This window comes from Porites lutea, chromosome 12 (assembly GCF_958299795.1).
Source record: "Porites lutea chromosome 12, jaPorLute2.1, whole genome shotgun sequence".
In the NCBI taxonomy this organism is placed as follows: Eukaryota; Metazoa; Cnidaria; class Anthozoa; order Scleractinia; family Poritidae; genus Porites; species Porites lutea.
This window is the reverse complement of record NC_133212.1, coordinates 23,309,844-23,337,293: the sequence shown is the minus strand read 5'-3', so window position 1 is coordinate 23,337,293 and position 27,450 is coordinate 23,309,844. Positions and strand designations below refer to the sequence as shown.

The 27,450-nt window shown below is 38.9% G+C and overlaps 2 protein-coding genes across 5 annotated transcripts; both read left to right on the top strand.

Moving 5' to 3' along the window:
• On the top strand, positions 1–25,372 carry LOC140921454 (mutS protein homolog 5-like). 4 transcript variants are annotated; one of them, XM_073371453.1, is made up of 27 exons: positions 6–684; positions 2,534–2,657; positions 3,167–3,247; positions 3,959–4,027; positions 4,352–4,476; positions 6,266–6,375; positions 7,271–7,306; positions 7,397–7,488; positions 7,613–7,658; positions 7,790–7,928; positions 8,000–8,062; positions 8,246–8,317; positions 8,635–8,691; positions 9,140–9,212; positions 9,838–9,947; positions 10,030–10,110; positions 10,219–10,264; positions 10,368–10,409; positions 10,555–10,651; positions 14,788–14,877; positions 15,130–15,256; positions 16,103–16,252; positions 17,502–17,576; positions 17,971–18,114; positions 18,753–18,890; positions 21,614–21,687; positions 24,348–25,372. In XM_073371453.1, exons 1-27 carry the CDS (start codon positions 331–333, stop codon positions 24,445–24,447), a joined length of 2,715 nt encoding a protein of 904 aa, XP_073227554.1. In that variant the 5' UTR covers positions 6–330; the 3' UTR covers positions 24,448–25,372. The 4 variants fall into 4 exon arrangements, with proteins under 4 accessions (XP_073227556.1, XP_073227557.1, XP_073227555.1 ...); XM_073371455.1 differs by lacking the exon at positions 18,753–18,890 and having other exon boundaries at positions 1–684; XM_073371456.1 differs by lacking the exon at positions 16,103–16,252 and having other exon boundaries at positions 3–684.
• A 151-nt stretch (positions 25,373–25,523) lies between these two features.
• Positions 25,524–27,187, top strand: LOC140921469 (ras-related protein Rap-2b-like). Its single transcript, XM_073371472.1, has one exon. The coding sequence runs from the start codon at positions 26,237–26,239 to the stop codon at positions 26,855–26,857; it is 621 nt and encodes a 206-aa protein (XP_073227573.1). The 5' UTR covers positions 25,524–26,236; the 3' UTR covers positions 26,858–27,187.
• Positions 27,188–27,450: the final 263 nt, after the last annotated feature.

Sequence of the window (27,450 nt, the reverse complement as noted above, 5' to 3'; positions counted from 1 at the left end):
GTTTAAGTTTTGACCCCGAAGAGAAGCATTTAACCAGTTTTCAAGAAAATATAGAGTACATTTGTCCAACAGACGTGATTATTCAATCGCACAAGTGTTAAAGGAACCAGAAGTAGCGAATTTCGGCCGTAAAAGAGCAAAAGGGTAACGACAGCAATGTGACAAAGTTTTGTGGCGGGAAAGACGCGCGGATGCCCGGCAGGCAAGGCTCTGTGATGGCGGGAAAAACGGTTCATACAGAGTGTAAACCTCGTAATTTTGTCATGTTAACGATTCATCCGAAACCTATTATTGATTTTCGGTGCAATTATCGTTCAGAAATTGAGGAGAATGAGCGCTGCACTTCTACTTTCTTCAGCATCAACTTCTGCAGAAGCATCTACTCCTGGCAATGGTACAAGTACATCGCTGAAAACTAGACCAGGATGGGCTTCTTCGGCGACCGACAACGAACGAAACGTGAAAAGGCAATATTCAGAGCCTTCTGCATCGGTGTTAAAACGCCAGAGGACTCCTTTATCAAGTTCCACAACGAACAATGAGGGAATATTGACAAGAAGTGTCAGGCATTCCTTGAGCACAGAAAATCAAGAACTGCTTGAAGATATGAGTGAAAACGATTTTGTGCCTCAAAGAAATCTTACCGTGGCATCAGATGAAAGTCCTGGAGAAACAGATGTCAAGGTAGAGCTCTTATTAAAAAAGATAGAAATTTCGTCCTTGTAATCAGCTGTTGTAATCGGGTGGTGTTTATATTTATTTATTCATTTATTTATCTATTTAAAAAAGTCAATTATGTGTGAAAATCTTTGAGCTAAATTCAGATACCCAGTTACTTAATTGCGTCTTGTCTTATTAAAAACAAAATGGTCTGACAAGTGACCAGGTACTCTGAAATTGCTCACTCAGATAATATTCCATCCACTAGCTAATGTCTTCAGGCTGGTTGTTGTTACGGTTTCCATGTACCATTGCAACCCTCCTGTATCAAAACCTCTTGGAAATAGATTTCTGTTAATCAAACAGTTAGAATCCCGGGGGGGGGGGGGGACTCCGCATGTGAAAGGGGTAGGGATGCTCGTCGTCTCGCTTAGGAGTGTAAATTTCGGATTTTGATCTCACTTAGGGTGTTTTGGGCAAAATGCCAACATATTTAGCCATGAAGGTCTCATTTAGGGTTGCAAGCGAAAAAATATAAAATATATACCATTGCCTGTGTTTTACCATGGTCTCTTTTAGAGGTCAAAAAAAGCTTGGGCCATGCCCAGATCGGTCTCCTTTAGAGGTTTAATTCAAAATTTCCGACAAGCATCCCCACCCCTTTTATATGCGGAGCCCCCCCCCCCCCCCCGGGGTTCGAATGTGCCCCCTAATGGCATGTTTGAATTATTTGATTGTCAGAAATCTATTTCACAGGAAAAAATAACCGATTCCCATTTTTGGATATTTAAGGGTATTTAAAGAATACCCAAAAAAATCCCAAATTTGGAAGAGTGAGACAAGTCCCAATCAGGGAACTTGGCTGGGAATTCCCTGGTTGGGACTTGTCTCACTTTGCCAAATTTGGGATTTTTATGGGTATTCTTTAAATACCCTAAAATATCCAAAAATGGGAATCCGTTATTTTTTCCTGTGTTTCTAATAATAACTTTGAAAATAATGTAAGACTCCGGCCCCAAATTTTCAAAAGGTGGATGTTGCTTTCCACTGGATCAATCTCTATCCAATGGATAACGCATTTGCATGTCACAAATATATTTATCCACTGGACATTGATTTATCTGGCTCCTGTTGTTCAAAAGTAGCATAGCACTATCCAGTGGATAAATTACTATCCACCAGATAAGTGTTAGGGAAACTGATTGCGCTATGTGTGGAGAGAGATTTATCCAGTGGATAGTGTTATCCACCATTTGAACAACTTAACGGAATAGACTATCGGGCAACATTAGGACCCTACGATCTCTGAAGAGTGTTAAACATCATATTCGGAAATTTCATTTAAGTGCGATGGAAGAAGATGATAACATTGAACAAACTGCATTCTTTATAACTCATGACAGAATGAAATTTTCCAGACTGGCTCTCTGTTTTAGTTTTTTTAGGTATTCACTAACTAGGCTTTTAGTACCGAATAGTCTGTAGGCTTTTGATCCTTTTTCTTTATTATGTTGTTAAGTGTCCCCAATTAGTAGAGGGTATTGCCCTAGGCTAGCTACTTTGACACGTTAATAAAGTTCTTGATTTCACTGATTGATTGATTATTTGAAACCTGGTGGATAGCACTATCCAACGTTTGAACAGCCGGGGCCAGATCTTTAATTTTCATGTTATCCTGTGTGGTCTAATGACTTCAAACCCTAACTCTGTCACTATTGGGAACTAGTGGTTGCATCTTCTACAGACCTTTAATTCATGTAAACCTTGAGTGTACCATAAATATGTTAGCCATATGTTGTCTTTTAATAGTTAATTGATGCCTCTTTGTGTTATTGATTCTGTGTATGTTTTTTCTTTCATTTTGTTTATTCAGAGAGTTTTGTCTGTGGTTTGGAGTGGAGGCAAATTGGGCTCTGCGTATTATGATACAGAGACTTCACAACTGTATCTGCAGATGGATGTCATTGAGACAAATGATTTCCAGTTTCTGAAAAGAGGTGATTTTTTTAGACCTGCAAAAATAAAATTATCCATTTGTTTCTGAATGTTTGGTTTATTAAATAACTGTTATTTAACTCATTGTGCTGTTTGGTCTTGTCGAATAGACAAATAAACTGTATTAAAGTTCTAGTTGTATACTGTCACTAGTAAAGTTTTAACCATGTTAACTGAACAGATGAAATCCTGGACTTTGCACAATCAAAAATGCTGTTTTCCTGGTCAGGGATTTTTGTCCTGGTAGATATAATTCATTCCTGTCTGGACCTCTCTTCATTGGCTACATATGGCTCTCCCTAATGTGACCACTGTGGAGAGGTTCAACAGTATGTTGTGAAAAGTGGCAAGGGCAGCACATGTGAATCATTCGGTTTTTTAGAATTTGGTTTCAGCTTCTATGTATACTAAGAAATAAAACACTCGCTGTTTATCAAAATATGTGGAACATTTTATTGAATAGTCCTTGAGTATCCAACATGCTTTTTTTTTTTCTTTCTGTCTTGTCAAGTGAAAGAACAAGTACAGGCAGATGTTATAATCACCAGCTCAAAACAAGACGAGAGGATACTCAAGATTTTGCAAGGACAAGGTACACCGCATTTGTTTTGATGTACTATGGTATAGTACAACATGATGATGTTATTCTAGTTCTGTTACTATTAATGATAATTTGAGACTAGAAAAACTGACAAAGACTGCCCTTTTGACATTTCACTTTATTTGGGTTTGGTTTACCCAAAAATGGTATATGCAACCACAAGCAGTGCTTGTAACGCTTTCATAATAAGACAATCTCTTATCAGGAACGTCCTTGTGATTTATATTTTACTCACAGATTCTATACAGACTGTATTTGTACCTCATGCTGTACATACATGTACATGTAATTTATGAATAATTAACCTGAATTTAATTTTGACCTGTAACATGTATTTGTTTGAATTTGTGTCATTTGACTGATTTCCATTGTGTAAACTCAAATGGAATTGGCCTGGTCATGTGGCGAGAAGAACAGACAACCATTGGACTACCTGCATTACATTCTGGATGCCCCATGGACACACAAGGAACTGAGGAAGACCAAGGATGAGATGGAGGGACAACTTAGATGGTTTTGGAAAACACTGGCACCATGTCACGCAAAACGTGGTCCAGTGGAGATCAGTGCGGAAGGCCTACATCCAACAATATAATGGACATTCAACGGCTGAAACTGATCATTGTGTAATATATTTTTTTTAATGTTAAATACACTGAAGGATGTTATATGTTTGCATTTGTATTAATTCAAATATTTCAGAAGGGGAAAACAATGAGGAACCAATTTGCAAGGCAACAGAAGTTGAAATTCTTCCAAGCATAGATTTTTGTAAGTTATTGTAGCATCAGTGTTGTAATAGTATCATTTTCTCATTTTCTGCCTTTCTGTTCAAGGAACTTTCTCTTAATCACTTTTAAAAGTGGTCAATAAAAATTCATTACTGGACACATCGTACCTTCAAAGAAAACTACTAATAAGCATTAATTGGAATTCAAAGTCAGTTTTAGGTTTACATTAGCATTATTATAATGTCTATTTATTCATAAATGCAGTAAATAGGTTTAAACAAGTATTATTCATAAAAATATTTTTTTAACTTTTATTATTCAATGATATTATTATTTATTTATTTATTTCTATTTTTTCCTGAAGTTTTTGAAGTGTGCAAGAGACGCATCATTGCCTTGAATGGCCTCCCTGGAATTCCTCAGCACTTCACAGATGATGAGAGAGACATTCACATGAGCTCACTTGTTCCATTTGACAGTAGCAATATGGTTAGTCTTGAGCAAGTCAGTGGACTGTATCCCTCAAGAGGAACTGCCAAGACATTTTTAGAAAATTTGATTTAATCCATTTTCACTGCATACTAGTTATGAATCTTGTGTAATTTGTGCACCCCTCAGTCAAGTATTGGTCAACACTATTGACCGATACTTGATTGACATGTCAGTTGATATGCCAGCTGACTCTGGGTTGCCATATTGGTCGACATATTGGCTGACTCTCAGTCGATCATCTCAGCTGACTCTTGGTCGACATGTTGGCCGATATGTCGAGCAACAGTTGACTGAGAGTCGGAGGACATGTTGACGGCTACAGATCAGCCGATAGTGTTGGTCAGTGTGTTGACCGATAGTTGGCCAACATATAGATCGATAGGCTGCTGACATTTGGCCAATACACTGATACTTAGTTGACAGTATATTTTATTTTGTGTCTAATCAAATTTTTGTTATGTCTTCCATGCAGCAAGTTTTAATGGGCTTTGTGGCTTTTACCAGTCTAATGTGAGAGTAAAATTTTAAGTGTGTGCGTGTTGTTTTTTTTGGAAAAGTAGGGACCGCTATGGCATTGGCTTTGAGAGGTATTCCAGGACAATCTAATGTTAAAACATGTCTAGAACCACGGCAGAAATCAGCAAGTTGACTTGGCAAGGCTGATGTGGGATGACACAAACAATAGAACAGAAACTATTTTCAAATCCCCGAACTGCAATATCTCATGCGTAACACTGAAACCCAGCTCCCCCATTCTGATTTTAAAACACAAATTATATTATATGACAGTCGACTGATATGCCATCAATAGTCAATCAATATTCCACTGACAATTGACCAATATTTCACTGACAATTGGCTCTCCCCGTATCGGCCGAGTGTCGACCGGTGTACTGGTCATGTATCGGCTGACATATCAGTGGACATGTTGACAGACATGCAGTTGAGTGTTGACTAACGTATATTCAACCAATATGGTGATCACTTGTTGATCAATACTTGGCCAACATGTTGAACGACATATAGGCTAATAGTGCCAACCAATACTTCACTGAGGGGTGCACAAGTTACACAAGATCCCAAGTTATTAAAACAAGACACAAACAAAGCAGCAGGGAAGGACTAGGGAGCAACAGAGGAAACATATGAGCCTGCTTACCCAATTTAAAATAACTCACGTGGGGAAAAAAAAGAAATTGTCAGGAAAAGTAACTCAAATAAACAGCTAATTATGATAAGACTTACTTCAACACTATGATTTTATGCCCAAGCAAAATGTGGACGAAAAACAAATCAGTTACATGTACAAACAGTTCAAGTTGAATAGCAAGAAGCACATAGTGCATAATACTATTATGTTGTTAGCAGTGAGGGTAATATTGATATTTATTACATGGTGGAATCTGCGAGTGGGCAAGATGAAGTGAATCCTGCGTTCTGATCGGCTACCCGAGTGGGCAGGATGGGCCCATCTTGTCTGCGTGGGATTTCCTGCATGCTTTTTTGCCATATAATAAATTCTTTATTGATCAAGCTTGTTTAGCCAAGATGGCCGAATATTGGCCTCGTTCTTTTTTGTGTTTTTATTGACCTTGACAAAGAACTTGGCCAATATACAGCATCAGCCATCCTGACCTCATGCTTGGTTAATATTAAACACATATGTGTTGCAAACAGATTTTTGTTTTCTCTCCCTTGTTATGAAGCAAGTTGACAAATTATCTGAAGTGAGATGTTTTGTGGAGTCACAAATTTTAATAAAGTGAATGTTTATCAATTCTTGCAGGTGAGAAGTGCAGGTGCCTTGATTAAGTATATTGACAAAAAAAGGATTGGTGTTGAATTGGAGGATCCAGATGTGAGAGTACCAATCCTAGGGCTTAAAGTGTTTTCCTTGTAAGTGAGATTAAGGAGTTTGAGATCCCATGGTTGCGACAACCATGAAAACATCACTTAAAAACAGAATTTGCGTTCTCTCTGTCTCTATCACGATTATTTCAACTCATTTACTTTCTCAAATGCAAGTGAACTGTTTTTGATCGAGCAGAATTCCTAAGAACCATATTCACATTCAGAAAGAGGAAGAAAAGTTTGTTTATGTCCTCCAGGAAATGTCAAATTAGGCATTTTGCCATCATAGTCATGCAGTGACGGCAAAGAAAACCACTTTGCACATTTTGCACGCGTGCAACATGTGCAAAGTTGTTGTTTTGCCTATTCAACCTATTGCTTTTTGATGTTCTTGTGGTCATTGCCATTGTGGCATCTTAAAGTCCCTTTTATTCCTGTACTGTGATGCCCTTCTAATGAACCAGGGGCATAACTTGGAAATTTCCAGAGGTATGCACAATTTTCCAAGTCTTCCTTCCCCCCAACCCTACCCTATAACAACTTTTTCATGCTTTATACATCAAGCTTGCTGCTTACCTGCATGCAGATGTCTCCTCTATTTCTTTTATAAATATGTTGCGATTTCCGCGTGCAAAAAAGGAAGTGGGAGGCATCTGCATGCAGGCGAGCTGCCATTGAGTGCTTTTTCCCGCCTTTTCTCTAAACATACTGGTCTACCAATGGTCACATGTCGCTTCTCTGGAAATCAACATTTAGGTATGAAAAAGAAAAAGGCAGTTGTTTTTAGAAAAAAGCTATTTCAAAGAAACAAGCAGGCTTAAATAAGTGAAAGAAAAATAATATGGGAGGAGGGGATTGGAATACCCCTCCCTTCATCAGCTGCATTTTGTTTTTTATCTGTATTCATTCTGTCTAAAACTGTTTTAAACTTTCATTGCAGAAATGATCTTCTTATTGTTGACAACAATACTTACAGGTACATGTATGTTATTAGTTGGATAGATTAAAATGTGACCTTTAGTTGCATTTCATATATCTGATTGATTGCGGTGTTTGCCGTTTTAAGTGCTTTACAGATTTTTCAAAAGGAAAGACACCCATCCGTGTATAAAGTGGGAACTGGGAACAGTGGCGTTAAAGAAGGACTTTCTCTGTTTGGTAAGTTAATATCAAACATACCTCTCTGTATTCACCACTGTAGTAAAATCCATCCAGTATTTGGGGTTTATTTGCATTACACATACTTTTGTCGGTTAGCTGAAATGTACAGTATTTTCTGCAGGTATCATCAACAGAACTAAATCTGTTCTTGGAAGTCACATGTTAAGGTGTGTGTTTATAAAGTGCTCACATTTTTGCAAATATCTTTGTCGGTTGGTATTGTAATATTATTGAAGGATTTCCTGTAAAAAGAAGTACCATGATATTAGACTGGTTGAATTTCTTGTTTTTACTTCAGGATGTGGTTTTTACGGCCATCAAGAGACATCAGTCTTCTTAGAAAAAGACAAAAGGCAGTATCTTACTTCATGAGCCTCAGAAATGTAGAGCTTGTGGCTTCTTTACAGGACTGCTTGAAGCACATCAAGAATGTCTCTGTAAGTCATTTAATAGCTGATCCCTTTTGTGTGTGAAATATTTTTGCTCTTACCAAGCCTTTTTTTAACAGAGAATATTGTCTAGAATGACTACAGCTCAAGCATCAGTTGGGGACTGGCAGGCACTTTATAAGGTGAGTTCAGCCCGAATATAGGACAGATTTATGATGCCAAGGAAACAGTGAAGTAACTGTAACTGATGTTAATAAGAATCTGTTAATTATTACAGTAGAAGAACATTACACGTATCTTTTGCCCAAGAAAAAATGGCCACTCGCTGCTTGAAGTTAATGGTTTTTTTTCCCTTTGCTACTTAGACAGCCTATAATGGGACCTACATTGCTGATCTCTGTAAAACAATTCCAACAGATATTGAAATTGCCAGAAAGGTATGCGTTATACTATGGGCCTTTGCAATGTTGTAAGTCTCAGGAAATATTTACTGTCTCATGCTAATTTCTTCCAAACTGAATTTGAAATCATGTGATACCCTATGGCACTTTCTGCTCACTTCCACACTGCCGCTGTTTAAAATACCTTAGTAGGATAGGCTAGGATAAAACTAACATAGATACAGCGTGGTGCATGATAATACTTCAGTTTGACAGAGTTGAGCTCTTAACTATAATGCCAGATTACTGGGACAAAGGGTGTCACAATATTTATATATTAGTTTGACTGTACTTTGCATTTTTTTATCAACTAGGTTACAACTAGTTTTACTGATGACTTACATGGTATTGGGAGTCTTATAAGCAAAATAGTAAGACATGTTTCTTTTCACTGTATGTATAGTAACTAATTCACATTCGCATAAAAGCCACCTTATGCCTTTTGATGGATAGGTTATGGGTGAAAAATTTTGCATAAGGCATAGGGTGGGCTGATAGAGAAAATCTGCCCGTGCCACTGAAAGGGAGGAGGGTGGGGAAACTTGCTTGCCAGTTGTAGAGTAGACTTGCGGGAAGACGGCGAATTTGTTTGCTAGGGCGTATAAAAGGCCTAGGGAATTTCCCTGGGAACCGTAAAGGACCAATAGGCTGCTTTCCAAGGGAGCATGCAGTAATCTAGTTGATTAAATCGTCACGTGGCAGCTTTTATTCAAATGAGAATAGTGTTTTACATTTCGATGCTATTGAGAATTTTCTGATTTTTAAACTATTTGAGAGGTGTTGGACTTATGATATTAATTTACTTTCTTATTTGCTCAGATTGACTTTGATGAATCTACAGAACAGAATCGCTTTGTTGTTAAGCCTGGTGTGGATCCCTCATTGGATGAAAGTAAGAATGTTTGTCTACATTTACCCACCAGTGTCCTGAGTTAAGTTCCATTTTGTCATATGTCATCCTTACAGTCTTTTGTTTCAAGTATCTCTACATGGTTGTCAACATTTCACCCTTCTTACCATTACATTAGTCTATACTATGTACACCCTTGCTCAGATGATAATTATGTGCAGTAAAATCTGATGTTATATATTGTAAACAAAACACTGTCTTAAAGCTGTTAAAACATTCATCTCTTGTGTTTAGTGGTGAAATGGTTTTGTCTGGTCTGATGTAGTATTTATTGAGGGGGGTCAGGACACTTGTTTCAATCCTCCTCTTGGATGTGCTACTGTAAGCAGTGATTTTGTTACCTCTACATACTGTGTCCTGCGTCCCTGATGCAAGATAATTCATGGCAACCCTGCACCTACTTTAACATCCTAGTGGTCTACTATAAAACTTAATGAGAACCCTAAATGCAGTCACAAACTTTTGACTAAGAAGCTTTTGACAGTCCTAGACGTCCTACTTCTATTCTCCCCTAGAAAGTTGCTTACTGTCTTCTGTACCTTGAAAAGTAAACTGGACTTTCACTGGCCTTCTGTTTATCAGTATTGTTTACTCTTGTTTATTACAGAGAAGAGGACTTACAATGGCCTTCCAGACTTCATGACAAAAGTAGCTCGGGAAGAACTAAATAAACTCAGCTCTTCTATAACCGAGTGCAATGTTATTTACCTGCCGCAGGTAACCTTAAATACTTAATCTATTTATTCAAGTGTATGGTTGGTCTATAATTTATACAATACAAATTTAACTCTTCTTACAGTTAGGTTATTTGCTAGCAATCCCCAGATCATCAGAAATGAAAGAGGAGAAGGACTTTGCTCTAGATGGCCTGGAATTTGTGGTGAGCCAACCTGTAATGGCAGAGTACATGCTGTGTGACTTAAATCTCTGAATATTCAGTTAAATCACATCTTAATAAATTTTTTTTTGGTCATATTTTCTGTCTCAGTTTCTTAGCAATAACAGAGTTCACTACAAAAGTGCTAGCACCAGAGGTAAGATCAGTTTGTGGAGAGTTAAACTTGGGATGGCACATCCACGCCCATTTGAAAGAAGGTTTCACAGAAAATTAACTCACCTGTCCATGTTGCGTTTCAGAACTTGATAATCTCTTGGGGGACACACAGTGTGAAATAACAGGTGAGTCTAGTCTGGCCTTTTACCACTCTTCATAATGTAGCTAATTTGTTCAGGAAAGAACTAGCATTATTGTTGCTATGTCATACCTGTTTTGGAGTTTCGTATGTTGACTTTCGCTAAATTTTGACGTCTGCTCTGTTTTCAGATCACGAGACGGCAATTATGCATCGTCTGCAAACAGTTATTTTAGAACACACAAAAGTCTTAATGGATGTCATGGAATGCTGTGCAGAGTTGGACTGGTAATCACCTGCAAAGTTCTTTATCCCTTCTCAATAGTGACCAGCAATATAGTCAGGTCTCTTAGGGTCAGGATCGTTACAGAGTTGACAAAAGCACCAAACTTTGCACAGCGATAGCTTATTGCAGTACCATGAATATTAGAGGGGGTGCCCACTGCAAATATGCCACTGAAGCGTGCTAAAGAGGATTTAATTATTGTAAATTTCACCTGCTGGGGTCCCTGTGGTGTTTTGATTGAAAATTGTTATTTAATACCTTAAATCACTCTGAATTCTATTCTCAGGTTGTAAACAACAATTTCACTCGCACATCTGGCATTCCCATCCATTTTTGCTTATTGATTGTATAATTAAGTTAATTATTACTGTGCCCTTAAAGCAAGTCCACAGTCCGCCCACGTTTTCATAAGTCTTTTCTAAGATGGCCTCGTCTTTGCTTCATAACTTGCAAGTACTCAGCTTCTGGGGTCTCTTCTCCTTTTCTAATGTATTTCAATTAGAGGAGGCCTTATTGTGTGGCTTAAGCCTTATTTATCAAGTATTACTTGTCATTACATGTCACTTTAAGCTGAAGAAAGCGTATGGCATAGCGATTCACACACAAAATTTCAGAAAAAAGAAATTGTCAAAGAGTCTGTTGTATCACATATTATCAAGGATTTATGACAGCTATTTATGAAGAGCAAATAACGAAATGACAGAACCCAAAATAGTTCTTTCCTAGGGAGGTAATTAATTTTTCAGCTTAACATAGGTCTGGATGCCTTTCAGTCGCTCTTTATCCGGTTATCTGCTGGAAGCAAGTGCATGTTTTGACAGAGAAGCAAGCACCGTGGCACAAGTCATATCATTTACAATTTGCGCAGTTTGTCTAAGCTTTAAAAAGCAAAAACAAACAAAAAAGAATCTGGTCTCATAAACGAAAAAAAGGAACAAGTTAGCCCAAGCTTCAAAAAACAGCACAGTTTATCATGAAGCCTCTACATTTGGCACTGAAGCACTCATGTCCAAAAATAATAACAGCTTATCAAGTCGTAAAAGTGAGACTCAAGTGGTACAAGATTGACTCAAATGATAAATGGTGAATAGTTTAACTGCTGAAACTGTAGAAAGGGGGCCGGGCTAACTTTTAGGGCCTGTTTACATGAAGGAAGGGGACCCCAGGTAGGAATGGTAACCCACTTAGGTGGGGTAACCCGCCTGTCCATATAATCTCTCATTTTAATTTGATCACGTTTACATGATAGATGGGGTCACCCTTCAAGGTGGGTAGCCCGGTCTGCCACACCAGGTAACCCTCTCAGCTGAGGTCAAATTTTGCCATGTCAACATTTCAAGGTGAGGAAACCCAGGCTAGTCGGGGTCGAATTCGAGATACATCAAATTCGCGCAAAATTCACTTTGGCGCTGGGTGGCTTCACCTAATTATTAAAGGTAACAATAGAAAGCCACAACACTGAAGGTTGCAGCAAGAGCAGCAATTGACCGTAGACGTGGTTTGCCAGCATTTTTCTTGTTTACATAGTTAGCGACCATTCATATAATCTTGAGGAACTGCACCCCAGGATGGCGGGGTTGTAAGCTTGCATGTAGAGGAGGGTTATTTTTTTACCCCACCTAAGCAGGTTACCTCACCTACCTGGGGTCCCCCACCTTTATGTTAACAGGCCCTAAGTCTCAGGAACCGTGAAACTGGTAATAAACGGTATACCTAACCCGGGACTAGCTGTGATACTACCACCCATCTTCAAGAACGTCAGCATAGCAGCCAAAGAAGCCATTATATCGATGTAAAACGAATATTAGATTGCGGTTGTTTCATGCGTCTTGTTTTGTGACTTTTTAGGTGTTCGTTTTTGTCACTATCTCTAAATATCAATCATGTTCAAAACACCCCTACTAACAAAATATTTCGTAAAGCTCTTTAGAATGATATTCAGCAATTAAAACAAGGTGTGACCAGGAGCCGATTTCTAGGCTCCTGGTGTAGCAACATAGGCATAAGTGAATGCAAAGTTTTGCAGTATGTAATCTGTCAAAAATCTGTTTGAGTGGTCAAAGTTGGGGCTGATGGGCTTCTTTATCATGACCACTCCATTATTATAAGGGACCAGGCCATAATTATTGTTGACCCTTGCTTTTTTGGTATTTTATGTAATTTTCCACAGCATTATTTTGTGAAAAGTTGGTAACTGAATTGCTCTTGAGGAATTCATGATCGTAAGATTTCGTAACCACGGGGTATTCGCCTAATTGGATCAAACAAATGACATTCATTTTCATAAATGATGCATCATTGGTTGGCTAAAAGAGGCCTTGTTCCTGTAAATTTCAGCTCTTCTGAAGTTAGTTTGTTTGTAAATTGTAACGCACGCGACGACCTTCCTTTTTTTGGAAAGATCGTATAGACCTACCATTAACACTCTGGTCCAAGGGTTCTGAAGTGAATGAGCCGCTTACAGGTGTACAGGCATGCAGGGACCTCATACACTTTTTTTTAAATGCAAATGTGCAAAAAATAGTGTTAAAAATTGCTGGAGAGGCATGTTTTACAACCTTGTCCCCAGCGCTTAATAAAAAGGTAGAAAAGGTAAAGCGACCATATTTTACGTCAATAACTCGTGACAGTAATAATTAGTGATAAACTTGAGGTCGACGGTGCGCTCCTTTTACCCCCTCTCTCCATTAATTCTCCGTTTTAAGGGTATTTAATGCTAGTCAAAGCTACACAGAAAAAAAGAGAAGTTGAAATAAGGAGGTGTTGACACCGGGCTCGAACTCGGGACCTCGCGCACCAAAGGCTGGGCACTAACCAACTGTGCCATCCTTGCTCCTCCTTTTCCCCCTGAGGACGAGGTTGACATGTTTTAATCATTATCTCAAGGACAGGGTTACCAACGAAGCAAATTATAATCTAATCTTAGCTGCACAATTACAAAGTGGGCGCGTTGTCAGTTATGGTTCATGAGATCGTTCATGTGGCATGTCAAACTTTAACGATTCTATCGTTTAGGATGTGATACATTTGAGTTTTATGTTATTGTATGACATCTTTGAAAGCTGGCTTTGTGATCTGTTTAAATTGATATGTAATGATATTATCACTGGCAAGTCTTAGCAGTGACACTGATAGCCGCACAGTCTGCACAATGAACATGGCCACACTTACCGTGTGGAGACTGGGCACTAGTCAGTATTATGTACATGCAAAACTATTTTGAATAGCCTTAACAACAACTAAACATTACCAAATAAAAACTTAAAAATTTGCAACAAATGCTTTTTAGCCAAATCAAACAAGAAGAGTGCTCACCACAGGGCACCCAATCTGCTATTATAGGTGAAAGTTAACCCCCCCCCCCCCCTTTTATCTGTAATTAGGACCATTTGTAATGGGCACCCCCTCCAGTATTAATCGGCAGGTGCTTAGGAAGCTCTGTGCCAAATTTGACACTTTTGTCACGTCTGTAACGATCCGGCCTATATTTTGCACTAAGAGACCTGACTAATAACACTGCCTCATAAAACACACAAGTCATGAGAATGAATAAAATGATTACCAAAGATGAAATGTAGAGTAAATGTCTTCATGTTTGAATAAATTATCCAAAGTAGTACCATAAGAAATTTGAAGAACCGTGTGGAGAGTTTGCATGTTGGTATTTGTTCTTCAATGGTTAAAACGACCAGGTCACGACGATTTCAATGATTTTTGCGTGTTTTTGTGAGCTGAAAGAAACATCGCGCACTGATAAACCAGCTCCATCATAATAAACAAAGATGACTCCAGAGTGAAGTCACGACTACACCTACAAATTGAGACAAAAAAGTGTGTGCCATTGTTTTCAAGTATACCTGATGCAGTCCTCTTAATGTTCTTCGGTTTTGGCCATCCATGCTTCTGTTGGGTGTTTCTTTTTGTTTGCATTGTACACCAGCCCCTTTGAGCACTCCCTGAAGACAACCACACACTTGTCACACTTCTTTAGACATTTTTTGGCACTGATGAGAGAGAATTACGCTCGACGGAAAACAATTCGTGCATTTAAGAAGGGACTGGTAGTTAACTGAAAATACTTTTACCATGACTTGTGGTTCAAGCGTATAGACTCATATTAGTATTGTTTCACTTTCAGCCTAATTGCCCTTGCCTTGTGTGCAAGGGAAAATAACTATTCTTGTCCGGAGCTGACAACTTCCTCAGTGTTAAACATAGAACAGGGAAGGTACAGTTGCTTCACTACATTGCCTTTAATTGTTTTATTTTTGCAACCTTTATTGCTATAGTGCGCTCTTTAAAATTGAATTACGGACGTCAAATCCCGCAGTTGACTTAAAGCCTGTTTTAAGAAGATACAAGAACGCCAACAGATAATTATACTAGTCTCTTTTGATTGGTGTTGACTGCAAAACCCTGCAATGTTGTCTAGATGTGCAACTAAACTTGTAAGCCTCAGTGTTGCTTGCTTTTTTGTCAGACATCCTTTGCAGGAACTGTGTGTAAATCAGTTTGTACCCAATAACACCGTGGTTTACAAGGACAGTGGTCGATTAAAGGTTTTGACAGGACCTAATGCCAGCGGGAAAAGTGTCTACCTTAAACAGGTAAAGTGCATGACGGTGTGCATTTATGTACCTGCCAACTCCCACGCCTGCGGACTTGAGACATCGATTTCACGCATCAAGGACAATTTCTCACGCCTGACAAATCCGGACGAATTGTTCTTTATCACATGATTAATAACGAAAATTAAATTAAATATTACCGAAAATAGTCCAAAAAGGCGCTTAACACTAAATGTCGTCATTGAAAGGGTCGTCGGGACATCTTCGGACATTTGCGGCAACGTTCGGAAGTCTTCGGAAAATCGTCGGGAATGTTCGGAAATTCCATTCATGACAAGACGATTTGACTCGGAAATAGTTGGCAGGTATAGATTTAGCCTTTCAGTGTATACCTGTTAGGGCGGTTGAGGTGTAGACTCTCTGAAGGTTCCCCAATAGCTTTCCTCAATCGCGTCATCCCGACCCATATTTACGCTCAATCCCGTAATCCCGATAGTCATTTTCAATCCCAAATCTCGCCCCCAATTTGCTTAATAAAAACCCAAATAAGGCAAATCCCGGATACCGAAGAATTTATTGGGGAACCCTCTGTGTGTGATTCAAATGTGGTTCAGGCTCTCATTCAGTCGGGAAAAGCGAATATAAAATCAGAGCTTGGTTAAAAGTGTAATTCAAATTCTATCCCCACCTTGGGTTTTGAGATTTATTTTGCTCAGCATTGTTGTATAAAAACAAGCACCCCTCGTATACATATAAAGAACGGAAAATACCAAAACTGCCGCTGCCCTTTTCGTTTTTCTTTAGGTTTTCTTTTACCTTTTAAATACCAGGACCCGAATTTTGATGTTTGTAATTTGTAAACAGTAGCATTTCCCCCCCTTATAGGTTGGCTTGATTGTGTTCCTTGCACATATCGGAAGTTTTGTGCCCGCTGACTCAGCAACTGTTGGCATCACAGACAGAATCTTTACACGAATACACACCAGGGAAACTGTATCCGTCGGCCTATCAACGTTCATGATTGATCTAAACCAAGTAAGTTCCCCTGAGACCTCTATTGGGAAAACAAAACATACAAGCTAAAGAGGTCTATTGCGGTTGAGGCGTTTTAAATGGAAAGTAAAATAAATAATAATACAGTCTACTCTCTCTTACCGGACACCTCTATAAGACGGACACCTCTGTAAAACGGACATCTAGAGTTGGTCCCTGCCTTTCTTTGCTCCCTCTATTTGACTCTCTATAAGACGGACATCTCTCTAAGACGGACAGCTAGTGCCTGTCCGAAAGGTGTCCGTCTTAGAGAGAGTTGACTGTAACAATAAAATATTCAATAACAAAAATTCCTGCCTTAAAGAACTGACGGTTTTCTCCGTCGCCCTAACGAGCCATCCAAATGTCAGCTTCGGAGTCCCCGTTCCTGATCAGTTGAATCAATCATAATCAGAATCTTACTCTCTCACTGTTTTGGCTCAAGTGGCACGCTTATTCTTGGACTTGTCTGTAAAGATTCTATGCTTAGCGGGTTATAGGAGGGTGTTAACTTTGGAACGTCCTAACCCTTTCACTCCTAATAATGGACGAATGAAAAAAGTCACCCCCCCAAAAAAATTGTATTTTAATCCTAGGACGAAACAGCCTGAGTATCAGGCCTTCCTAAGGGGCTAGGGGAGAGGAGATTTTGCATGGAACGCCTGATACTCAGGCTAAAGACGAAATTAATTTGTGTAAAAATCTGCCAAAGAGGTTTCAATAGGGAGTTTACGCAGCGACGTTTTTGAGCATGTCAACTTGAAGTGGACTTTTTGCACACTTGAGCTGTGATTTTGAGCAATTTTTTGGGCAAATCGTCTCTATAAGAGCAAAGAAACTTAGCAATACAAATTTGGTGGCGTTAAGTCATATTAAAGGAGAAAAAACCCACTTCCGGTTAATGTGCGTAGCTCAAAAAACTCACTTCCGGTAAATGTGCGTAGCTCAGAAAACTGACTTCCGGTTAATGTGCGTAGCTCAAAAAACTCACTCCCGGTTAATGTGCGTAGCTCAAAAACTCACTTCCGGTTAATGTGCGTGGTTCAAAAAAACCTTACTTCCGGTTAATGTGCGTAGCTCAAAAAGTTGCTGCTTAAGCTCTCTATTTACATGGTAACACCACAGGATTTCGTCCAAAGATGCAAAAGCTAGAGTAAGTGACAAATCATTACTCCATACCTAAGTCTAGGAGTGAGAGGGTTTATCATGTCTCTTGGTTTATTAACTGGATGATTTTTTCGTTCAACTTAAGGTAGCCACCGCAGTACACGGAGCAACAGAGAACTCACTGGTTATCATTGATGAGTTTGGAAAAGGAACAGCCACGGTGTGTGAAATCATATGCTAAAGATTTTAACAAAAATTCCATTTTTATCGTTGTTTCTATTGTTTGTTTACTTCTTCATTTATATTTTGTATGGAAGCCCTGTATACGTAATTATCAAAGCGAGTATCACTGAAACTGTGGGAAAAGGTTTTCAGACTAACGCCGGCAACAGCGAAACTGAAATGACTGTCATTTTCTATTATAGACGTTTTGTTTTCAAAGAGACTGATTAATGTCATTGTGTATCTTTCATTAATAATTGACAATCTGACAAAAACTGATATGGAAAAGGAAGTAAATGATAATATTTGAAGTCATGAAGTACGAAAACTTCTGCTAGTAACTTGCAACAGGATCGAAGACCTAGAGCTCTGTTATTCCGTGTTTTCTTTAGATCGATGGTTTGTCTTTATTGAGTGCTACTCTCCGCTATTGGCTCGCACGTGGACCCAGCTGTCCTAAGATCCTGGTCTCTACACACTTTCATGGCTTGGTGCGACAAAAACTGTTGCCTCAGTCAACGCTAGTCCAATATCAGGTCCGTACTGAACTCTTAACACCAAAAGTGCTAACATAGAGTCAGACCTAATGTTCTATTAGTGTACGGTGAAGTCATAATGCACTTTTCGAAACCGTGAAACTTGCGAAAAACTGTTCAGTTGCTGTGCGCGATCGTCGAAAGTGCTCCACACCCTATTTAATCTAGACGAAATGGAATTTCGGATTGATGTCGATAATATCCCTTTTGTAACTTGTGAAAACGGATATTTGTAAAATGATAATTTGTTATGTAAATTTTGGAGATAGGGGACCTTTGGGTCAAAACATTCTTCGATCATTGCGGAAGAAATTATTCTATCGCAAAGTCTAAATCAGGTAGAACTGTTTGCTTGTCAGGAATGTAAAGATTAAATCACGTAAGACCAAACGAAATGCGCATGTCTGCAATCTTACCTGGAAAAAACTATAGGAATTTCCCGGCGTATTCTGTTTTTTTTTTTTACCCTCTGCCGAACATTTGTAAAACACGCGATTTAAAACTAATGATGTAACCACCAGCACTTCCAACGTAGTATTACTAAGAGTTTTGTCACGGCGGTACAACTGAAGACAATGGAAGTCATGTAATTCATTTTTTTTTGTCTGGTTTTAACGAATGATATGTCGCCTTTGAAGACAATGGAAGTTATGCAAGAGGAAGAAGATCTCGTCTTTCTTTACCAACTCGTGGACGGTCATGCGGACAGTAGTTTTGCTTGTCACATAGCCTCTCTTGCTGGTGTACCAGATGAACTGATCAAGAGAGCTCATCAGGTTTGTAGTACACATTTACTTTTGAACCAGTCTTAACCGTTTCACTCCCAATATTGGCTTAAGGCATGCGCAAAAATCAACAAAATTTTCAAATTTGATTTTGTAAAATGCTGAGAAATAAATAGTACTGTGTAGAAGTACACCAGGTTACACCACGGTATTTCATCCGCAGACTCAAAAGTTAGAACCACATACAAAACAAATAGTACTGTGTAATAGCACACCAAAGAGGTCTTGTTTGGATGGTTACACCATGGCATTCCGTCCACTGATTCAAAAGTTAGTAGAACCACCTTACAAGACTATCATTCACTCTGCGAGTGAAAGTGTTAATCTCAAAAAAACTCTTTGTTTTGAAACGGTTGGGCAATTAGGTTTCCTGTTTTGGCGTTCTCGTTAGTATTCTTGGCTACGTACGTGAGGCGTATTAGATTAAGAAGTTGGTTTCGTGGGTCAGCCACAAGCATTTCTTGAGTTCCTGTGTAGTTTAGTTGAGCTCTCGCACGTGAAGTTGTTTATAAAAGGAAGTCATAGATTCCGCTAATGAAAGAAAACTAACTTGCCAGTGTTGTCTTAAAAGACGATTCAGATGCCAAAATTTAACCTGTTTATCCGATTTCCAGCGAAAGGAAATATAATTAAAAACCTTTGCGTGGTGACTAAGATAATTATAGTTCATCGTCTTTGTAGTTGCCCACGACGCTTCGTCAGTTAATTGCTCTGTGACTTAACAATCAAAAAAGCATTTATATATATGAGTATCATTTTCCGTAATCTCCATGATTCCGGTTCAGAAGGCTTGCAACTCGTTGTTTATATTCATTGATAAAAAAAAAAGTGTCTTTAACATTTTGAATTACTACTTTTCTTGTCGACGGACATAAACCCGACCAGACGGCGTTTGTACTTAAAACGTTAAACCCCGACTTTCTCAATGCATGTGATATTCCTTTGAAGTACTTTCTCTAAGCAATTTGATATTAATTAAGAGAAAGGAAATGTTGAAAAGACTGTACAGTCTGAAGTCGATGTCCGCCGGTGGGGATCTATAATTCGTGGGTAGATAAAAGGGGAGCTACCGGTAATAACTTCAACTCCTGTATGCGGGGTTTGGTGAGGGTGACTTTTACGATATGTATAAAACGGAAGGATAAACCCTTCGGTCTAGATCTTGTTCTGTTGAGATGCACCACCTCTCCTCCTGTTGAGAAAAATAGTTTTCGGTTGATCAATAAATTTTAAGGTTGTTTCACTAGCGCCGAAGTCGGAGTCGTAGTCGGAGTTCGTAATCAGCAGCGAAGAGCGTTACAACAGATATAGTGAAAACAGCCTTCTGATTCCGATAACGGCTTCGATCGCGCTTACGATCTAGTTTGTCGCGGTCGCAAGTGGAAACGGAACAACTTAACCAATCACAAAGCGTGGAAACGAGCATTGTGATTGATTTATCCTTGCGCTTCTGCTTCCGACTCCGACAATCTGGTTTTTATCTGATCGTAAGCGACGGATCCGCAATAAAAAAAAGTTTGGAAACTACTGTAATTGGTCCCAACAATAAAAATCGGCGCAAAAAGTGTTGCGCTGGAAACATTAACCTGATCAGCCAACGCAACCTTAAACCGATTTTGCTTCATCTCAGTCACTTAACCAACCAATCATAAACAAGGAAACGAGCATTGTGATTTGTTTATCCTTGCGCTTCTGCTTCCGACTCCGACAATCTGGTTTTCATCTGATCGTAAGCGACGGAGCCGCAATAAAACGGAAACGTTCCGATTCTTCCTACTCTGATTCCGTCGCGTTTATGACTCCGCTTAAGACTCCGATTTTTGATTTTCACTCGATCATAAGCGCTCTTACGACTCCACTTTCGTCTCCGACTACGACTCTGTCGGCGTAGCTTTTAAACAGCTCACAACTTGTTAGCAGCACGTTAACAAGCATAAATTTTAGCATTTTGTCTCATCAGTTTTCCTCGTGAACTGCTTACGTCATGCGATAAATTAAGGACAACAATCTTAAAATAGCCCCAAATGTAAGTGCCAGTTATCCTAACCCTTTCAGACAAATGAGCAACCTCTAGCGTGGATAATAAGGATAAAATACCGCTAACGATCCACGAGGATCGAAATGTACCAATCAGCAACAGTCAACATCGTCGCGTGATAAAGACCTGCAGTAAGCGCCCGTCGAAACGACGTGATCAATATCGGGGTAATTATCACGGTGTGAGGCAAGTGATAGTTGCAGCTTTTGATGCTACTAGATCGCTATTTATTTAACCACCGTTACCACATCCTCGTACAGCTTTTGGCAGCAACGGAAACAACTGTTCGATCTTCTACTGTCATGACAACTCACCCTTGGCAAAAAAAAAAAAAAAGGGATTAAGTTTGGAAACTACTATAATTGGTCCCAACAATAAAAATCGGCGCAAAAAGTGTTGCGCTGGAAACATTAACCTGATCAGCCAACGCAACCTTAAACCGATTTTGCTTCATCTCAGTAGAGCTGGACACGCTTCTTTTTATTTACGTCGTCCACGTCGTAAATAAAAAGTAGCGTGTCCATCTTCCCACAAGTTTTTTGTCGTGTAACTTGGCTTACCTAAGTCAACATTTTGCCCTAATTGAGCAGTTAATGTTGACAGTAGCTAAGGGGAAGGGTAGGTCGGTACTTTCCCAGTGCATCTTATACTGATCATTTTGATTTAACTTGTGCAGGTGACGGAACTGGTAAGAACCAACAAACCGTTGCAGAGAATGGACACAGAAAACAGTGAAGATCAACAAAAAAGGTTTGCTTTTACTTATATTGTTTAGCTTAGTCTCCGTAAACAACAGTAAGCGAGGCTCCGTATCGGGTTTCTCCGCCATGGTCTGACGTCAGCACCTATAGAAAGCACGACGGCGAAGGCAACGAGAACATCAAAAAGCAAAGGTTTGATAAGCAAAACAACTCTGCTCGTGCTTTTCGTGCAATTCTTTGCCTACACGATTACGACGTAAAACGGTTTGTTGTAACCTGCGCAACGTAACGTAACGCATTACACCAAAAGTTTGAAACTGCGCAATATCCCAGTCGTCGCTCAGTTTGTTCGAGCAACGGTTGATCTACCGAACACTTATACTGCGCATGTCTGCCAGTCCCACTTGCATGTAAACGCAACTTACCCATGACGTTTTAAATTGCACAATGTTCGAAATATCTTTATCGCGTGACATAGATCGTTTGCTAAACCGGGGCGAGTTGTGAAACTTCAAGAAACAGTTAGGGACTTTACTTGTTTCCCCCGCTCACACAACAGGTTTTTGATGATGGTTTTGGTAATTCTCGCATTCGTCATGTCCGTGTGCGCTGCATGTTCGCTTTAACTTATCGTTTGCTACCATTGTGCGGAGACCGCTACGTTTGGATTATTTTAGGTTAAAACCTTTTACAATATAACATGGATAAATTTAAAACTGCAGCTCACGTCTTAGCTACTTCGAGTTTTGAAAAAGGCTGGAAATCCATTTTATATGAATAGGTTAAAAATAAACTCTTTTACATTCTCGATTCTCTGTGCTCTTTGATGAATACGGGATTGAATTCACAAACTTTGGAAGACTCAAACGCACGAGTTACAGCCATTTAAAATATTGATTTTTTTTAGCAATGAGCAATAATAAAGACAGTTAATTCTGGATTGTTTACGCTTTACCTGGCCGCTTTGCTAAACAACTGCTCTGCAAGAAAATTCGCAGATTATAATAGTGAAAAGTTTGCCGGGTATTGCCCAGTTTGCAGGATATTGCCTATATTGCACAGTTTACAAATTGTGGTATATTGCGCTGCGTTGCGGTGCGCAGTTTAGAGCAAGCCACGTAAAACCTCCTAATGAGACGTTTCATAGAAGACACGAACACCGGAAGCCGAGAAAAACTAAAAAAAAAAATAAAACTTGGACTCTGTCCATACGAATTAAAGAGACTATGTAAAGATGATGTTGCTGTTTTTGCTCAATTCTGTGCTAAATCATTACTTAGTTCCTATGAGTTCCTTTACCAATACATAAAATGCTGCTGTAGAGTTACAAATAAGATATCAAACAAATTAAAGCATTTTGGTGATTTTAGCAGGCATAGGATTAAAACTTGAAAAGGTTGGGCCAACGTTTTCAAGTTTCAATCCTTGCTATCCGTTACAACAGACGACAGGAAACAACGTCAATGCCTGACCATAGTCTTCAATAACAAAATTATTTTGAGAATTTAATAGATACGAAAGAAGTTTTTGCTTTTTCTTTGAAAAACAAAAAAGATAGCTAATAGCGTAACCTAGCCCTTTAAATTTGGTGACATTTGACATACGGAGCGAGTTGGAATAATCTCGGTGAAGTTTGAAAAAACGATGTGGCCGTGACGTTGCTGGCGCCTCCTTCTTTGTGGTCTCGTCGCCGTCGTAGAAAACGCCGAAAACGTGCAATAGGGGCGGGTGCGGGGGTGGGTTGGCTCTCGCCCCAACTCTCGCTATTTATGGCACTGGAACACTCGTTCTGTATCGGGTTTTTTTTTCGTGCTTCAACTTTGTACTTCACGAACTTCAATGGCCTTGCCAAACTTGGCAAACTATTTTAAGCTACAGAATTCGGTAGGAGCAAAATTCTATGTAAACCATCCAAATGTTGGAGCAAATCATTTTGAATATGATATCATTTCATGTTTTCAGCCAGTTTCTGTAAACCAACGTCACAGACTAATTTGCCGTAACCCTTTCAAGATTATTTTTATTCCTAACTCACGCGCAATGTTTTAAAGGCAAATTTCACATCAGTCATACTTCAAAACTAGATTAGGCTGACAGGTTTTGAATGTATTAGCAAGTAAACGAATGGATAGGCACTTGGTTTCAATCAATCAATCAATAAACTTTATTTACCCTCGAATTTACAGTGTAGCACTCAAGTGCTAATATCTTCGAGCCAAGAAGATAGGCTTGGGGGAGGTCGTTCCAGTGAAGTCGTCTGTTACTGACTTTCACGCACTTCAGTTCAACATTCAATGCCCCTTTGAACTCGAATCAGTCTAAGTGTATTATATCACAAAACTCTGAAAGTCACTGAAATGCGATATATTATTGTTAATAATGAGAATAAATATAAATAAGAATAAACAAATATATAGATTAACAATATCCCTGAGCGTACGCATATTAGCTTGTCTTTTCCTTCCACTCTTAAAAATAACCAGCTCAAATCCCAAATAATTAAATAATCGATAATGTCAGTCTTAGCAGCACTTTGGCTGAGCTAATCAAAAAGGCCAATACTTGTAATCAAACCCGATATTGTAGTTTAAACCGCTTAGTCACGAAACTTTCAGCTAATGACAACGTATATTTTATGTGTGAGAAAAATTAATTGTTGATTTTTTAATAAGGGCTATTCAAATCAGTTGACTGACTCTTCTTTTTCAGGTTTGAGGCGATTGTCGTGAATTTCTTAAAGCTTGACCTGGAGCATGCTGATCCACACGGGTTTCTCTCCGAGCTACTTCAACTGACTGCAAAGGAATAGTTGATCCACTCTTCTCGGCTTGGATGTGCCGGTGTTTACAAATTCCAACAGTGCATGATAACCGGTTAACTCCGTCACTGTTCAGTCATGTGATATGCAGATATTACTTTTAAGGCTTTTCAGTTTTTTTCCAGAAGTGTCGAAAGTCAGGCAAAATTCTTAAATTGCACCTTATAAATAAGAACCCTAACAAAAATACACCGTGCAAAATTTGAAGTACCGATGGAGAGGTTTCATTTCAATTGAATGGTCGCTTTTATGGATTTTAATCAAGAGTTGGAAATCCTTGTAGAATACAACAAGGCCTTCCGCAGTATCTTGTATTTTAATGGTCGCTATTAAGAATTTTTCCCACGTACTCAAAACTGAGTTAAAACTTCCTTGTACAACAGAAATAAGGGCGCCACAGTAGCTTTTATTTGACCACACTTTTAGATATATTCCACAGATTCCAAAGTTCGAATCACCTTTTGCATAAGCAACAAGGTACATGCAGGTATTTAAGGAAATGTGTCACGACAGTAACGGCCATTTTCGGTTTAATTTTGCCAGTTCATCGCTATGTCACATCAGTTTAGGAGTTACTTCTAAATAACAGTACCACAACTTCTAGACGAATAAGTCTTCCAAAGATAGCTTATAATTTCAGAGTTCATACAAATAACTGAGTTAAAAAAATGTTTGGTGGCCAGTTCTCAGTTGATGTTTTTATTTCGTTTATAAATTTTGTAGCGAGGCTCCTTAAAAAGTATAAAACACTTTGTACAGTTTATTCAACATTCCCACAGGAAAGCACTGCTCAACAATATTTGAATGGTCACACTTCAACTCGATAGTAAAACTTTGTTATATAACACAACAGTTATTACCACAGTAAAATACTGATCATCGGTTTTGACTTTAATGATCATGTTTTAGAATTTCACCCACAGACTCCAAAGTTCGTCTTACCTCTTGCAGCGTGCTAAACAGTTTCAAAAGACAGTACTGCACTGAATGGAAGCGCTTTAGCTTTTCAATGACAGACTTAAAAGTTGCCAAACTTCCTCTTGTACAACACAATACTCAAGTATTCAGTACCATCAAGTACTTAGTCAGACCATAGGATTTCATCCATACTCAATGGATTCCGTCATGGCTCACCGACAGAAGGGCCAAAACCCAAGTGAAATCAAATAGTGACTATTCAACCAAAAGTCCTGCTACGGTTCCTCTTTTGTTCTGTTTATTTTTACCTAGTGTGTAACAAAGAGCAAGTTCTTGACCTAAACATCTATTCATTCGAGGAAATTTTTATTCCAAAGAGGGAAGAAATCATAAAGTGTGACCATTGACGTTTATGCTACACCCGGTGCTTTCCCTGTTTGTCATTTTTTTCCTGTATCTTGCCCAGACTGAATTTCGAATTTTTGGAAATATGTCCACTAACCAGTTGTTAAGTGGAGTGGTTGAACAGTGGCTCTACTTAGCTTTGCATTCCTAGTCTTATCTCCTTGTTGATATTGTATTTTCAGTTGTCTTGAGAACTCTTTCCGCTCCAGTGTATGTAATATAATTCTCATTCAATTACAATGTGCACTGACGTCACACGTTTGTTCTTATATAATTATGCTACGTACTTAGAACGAGGAAAATTGCATGCACATGTTATAAAACGCCTACCTTGGCTGCAAGGCGGGTTAGATAAAACCGACATTCACACAAACACAAACACAGTGTTATTAAGCTCTCGTTGAGATAGCAGAGTGGAAGTTAACCGCTTGTTGCAGTGGTAGAAACAAGCAAGAAGATGAAGCACTGTCCCCTTCAAAGAAGATATCATCGAAATTCGTTTGAAATCGCGCTGTTAGGAGCAGCCAGTGTGGGAAAGACGTCGCTGGTTCGACGGTCGTTTTATGGGGAGTTTGATGATGAGTATACCCCAACAGTTGAGGACTACTACAAACGTGAAACGCACCAAAACCATAGTGTAACTGTTCTTAATGCCACAGACTGTGCTGGGAGCTTTCAGTTCCCTGCAATGAGGCAAGTAACCATCCGAAGAGCTGCTGGTGTGGTCCTGGTTTTCTCATTGGACAGTGAATTTTCGTTTCGTGAGCTTTACAGAATATTACACGAAGTCATCATGACCAGGGGAGAGGAAGGAGTTCCAATTGTTGTTGTTGGAAATAAAAAGGACTTAGGCGTTCGGGAAGTTTCAGAGGAAGAGATTGCGGAATTAACAAGAAAATTCAGCTCTGATCGATTCCCTCTGCGATACGTTGAGGCGTCAGCTAAAGACAATTTGAACGTTGAAGAAGTTTTTAATCAGCTTCTTAGACTTTTGATGCCTGAAGCTGCCCCGAAGAAGAAGCGATTCAAGATTTCTAAATTAGTCAACGAAGCGAAAGAAAAATGCCATGTTATGTGATATATTTAGGACATATTCCGCGCTGCTGTGTCTGTAAACGTATTTATTAGACGCCGTACTTATTTTATAGCTGAAATACACTAACTTATGTATGAAAAATATCAAACAAAAGCTCAATGTTATGTGAAGTATTTATTTATTTCTCTGTACAAAGTTATGGAAATACACAAGCGATTATTGCTGATTTATAAAGTATAATGAAAGGATATGCTCTGCATGTTTATGTTACTAAGTGCCGTAAATCTATTGTTATGATTGCTGGTTTAAAAAAAGGCAAGTCTGAGCAAAAAAAATTTGAATTTTACGTTGTAGAAAAAGCAAATAAAAGTAATGATCTTTGAAATCATGTTCAAAGTCAATTAATGACGACTTCACATGACTTTATGCAGTGACAGTTTCGTTTCCTCTTTTAATTATGCTTTGACTGGAAAAAGCTACTAAAACGGTCTGTACGCTTGCTTATTTCTTACATTTGCACAAAGAAAATTACCGGAAGAGCCGAGGCAATTTGCAACGTATGAAATGTTGTATGCGATCTTCGGCGCTTTCCCGTTCGTCTTCTAATACTTGATTATACTTTGCATAGTCAGTGA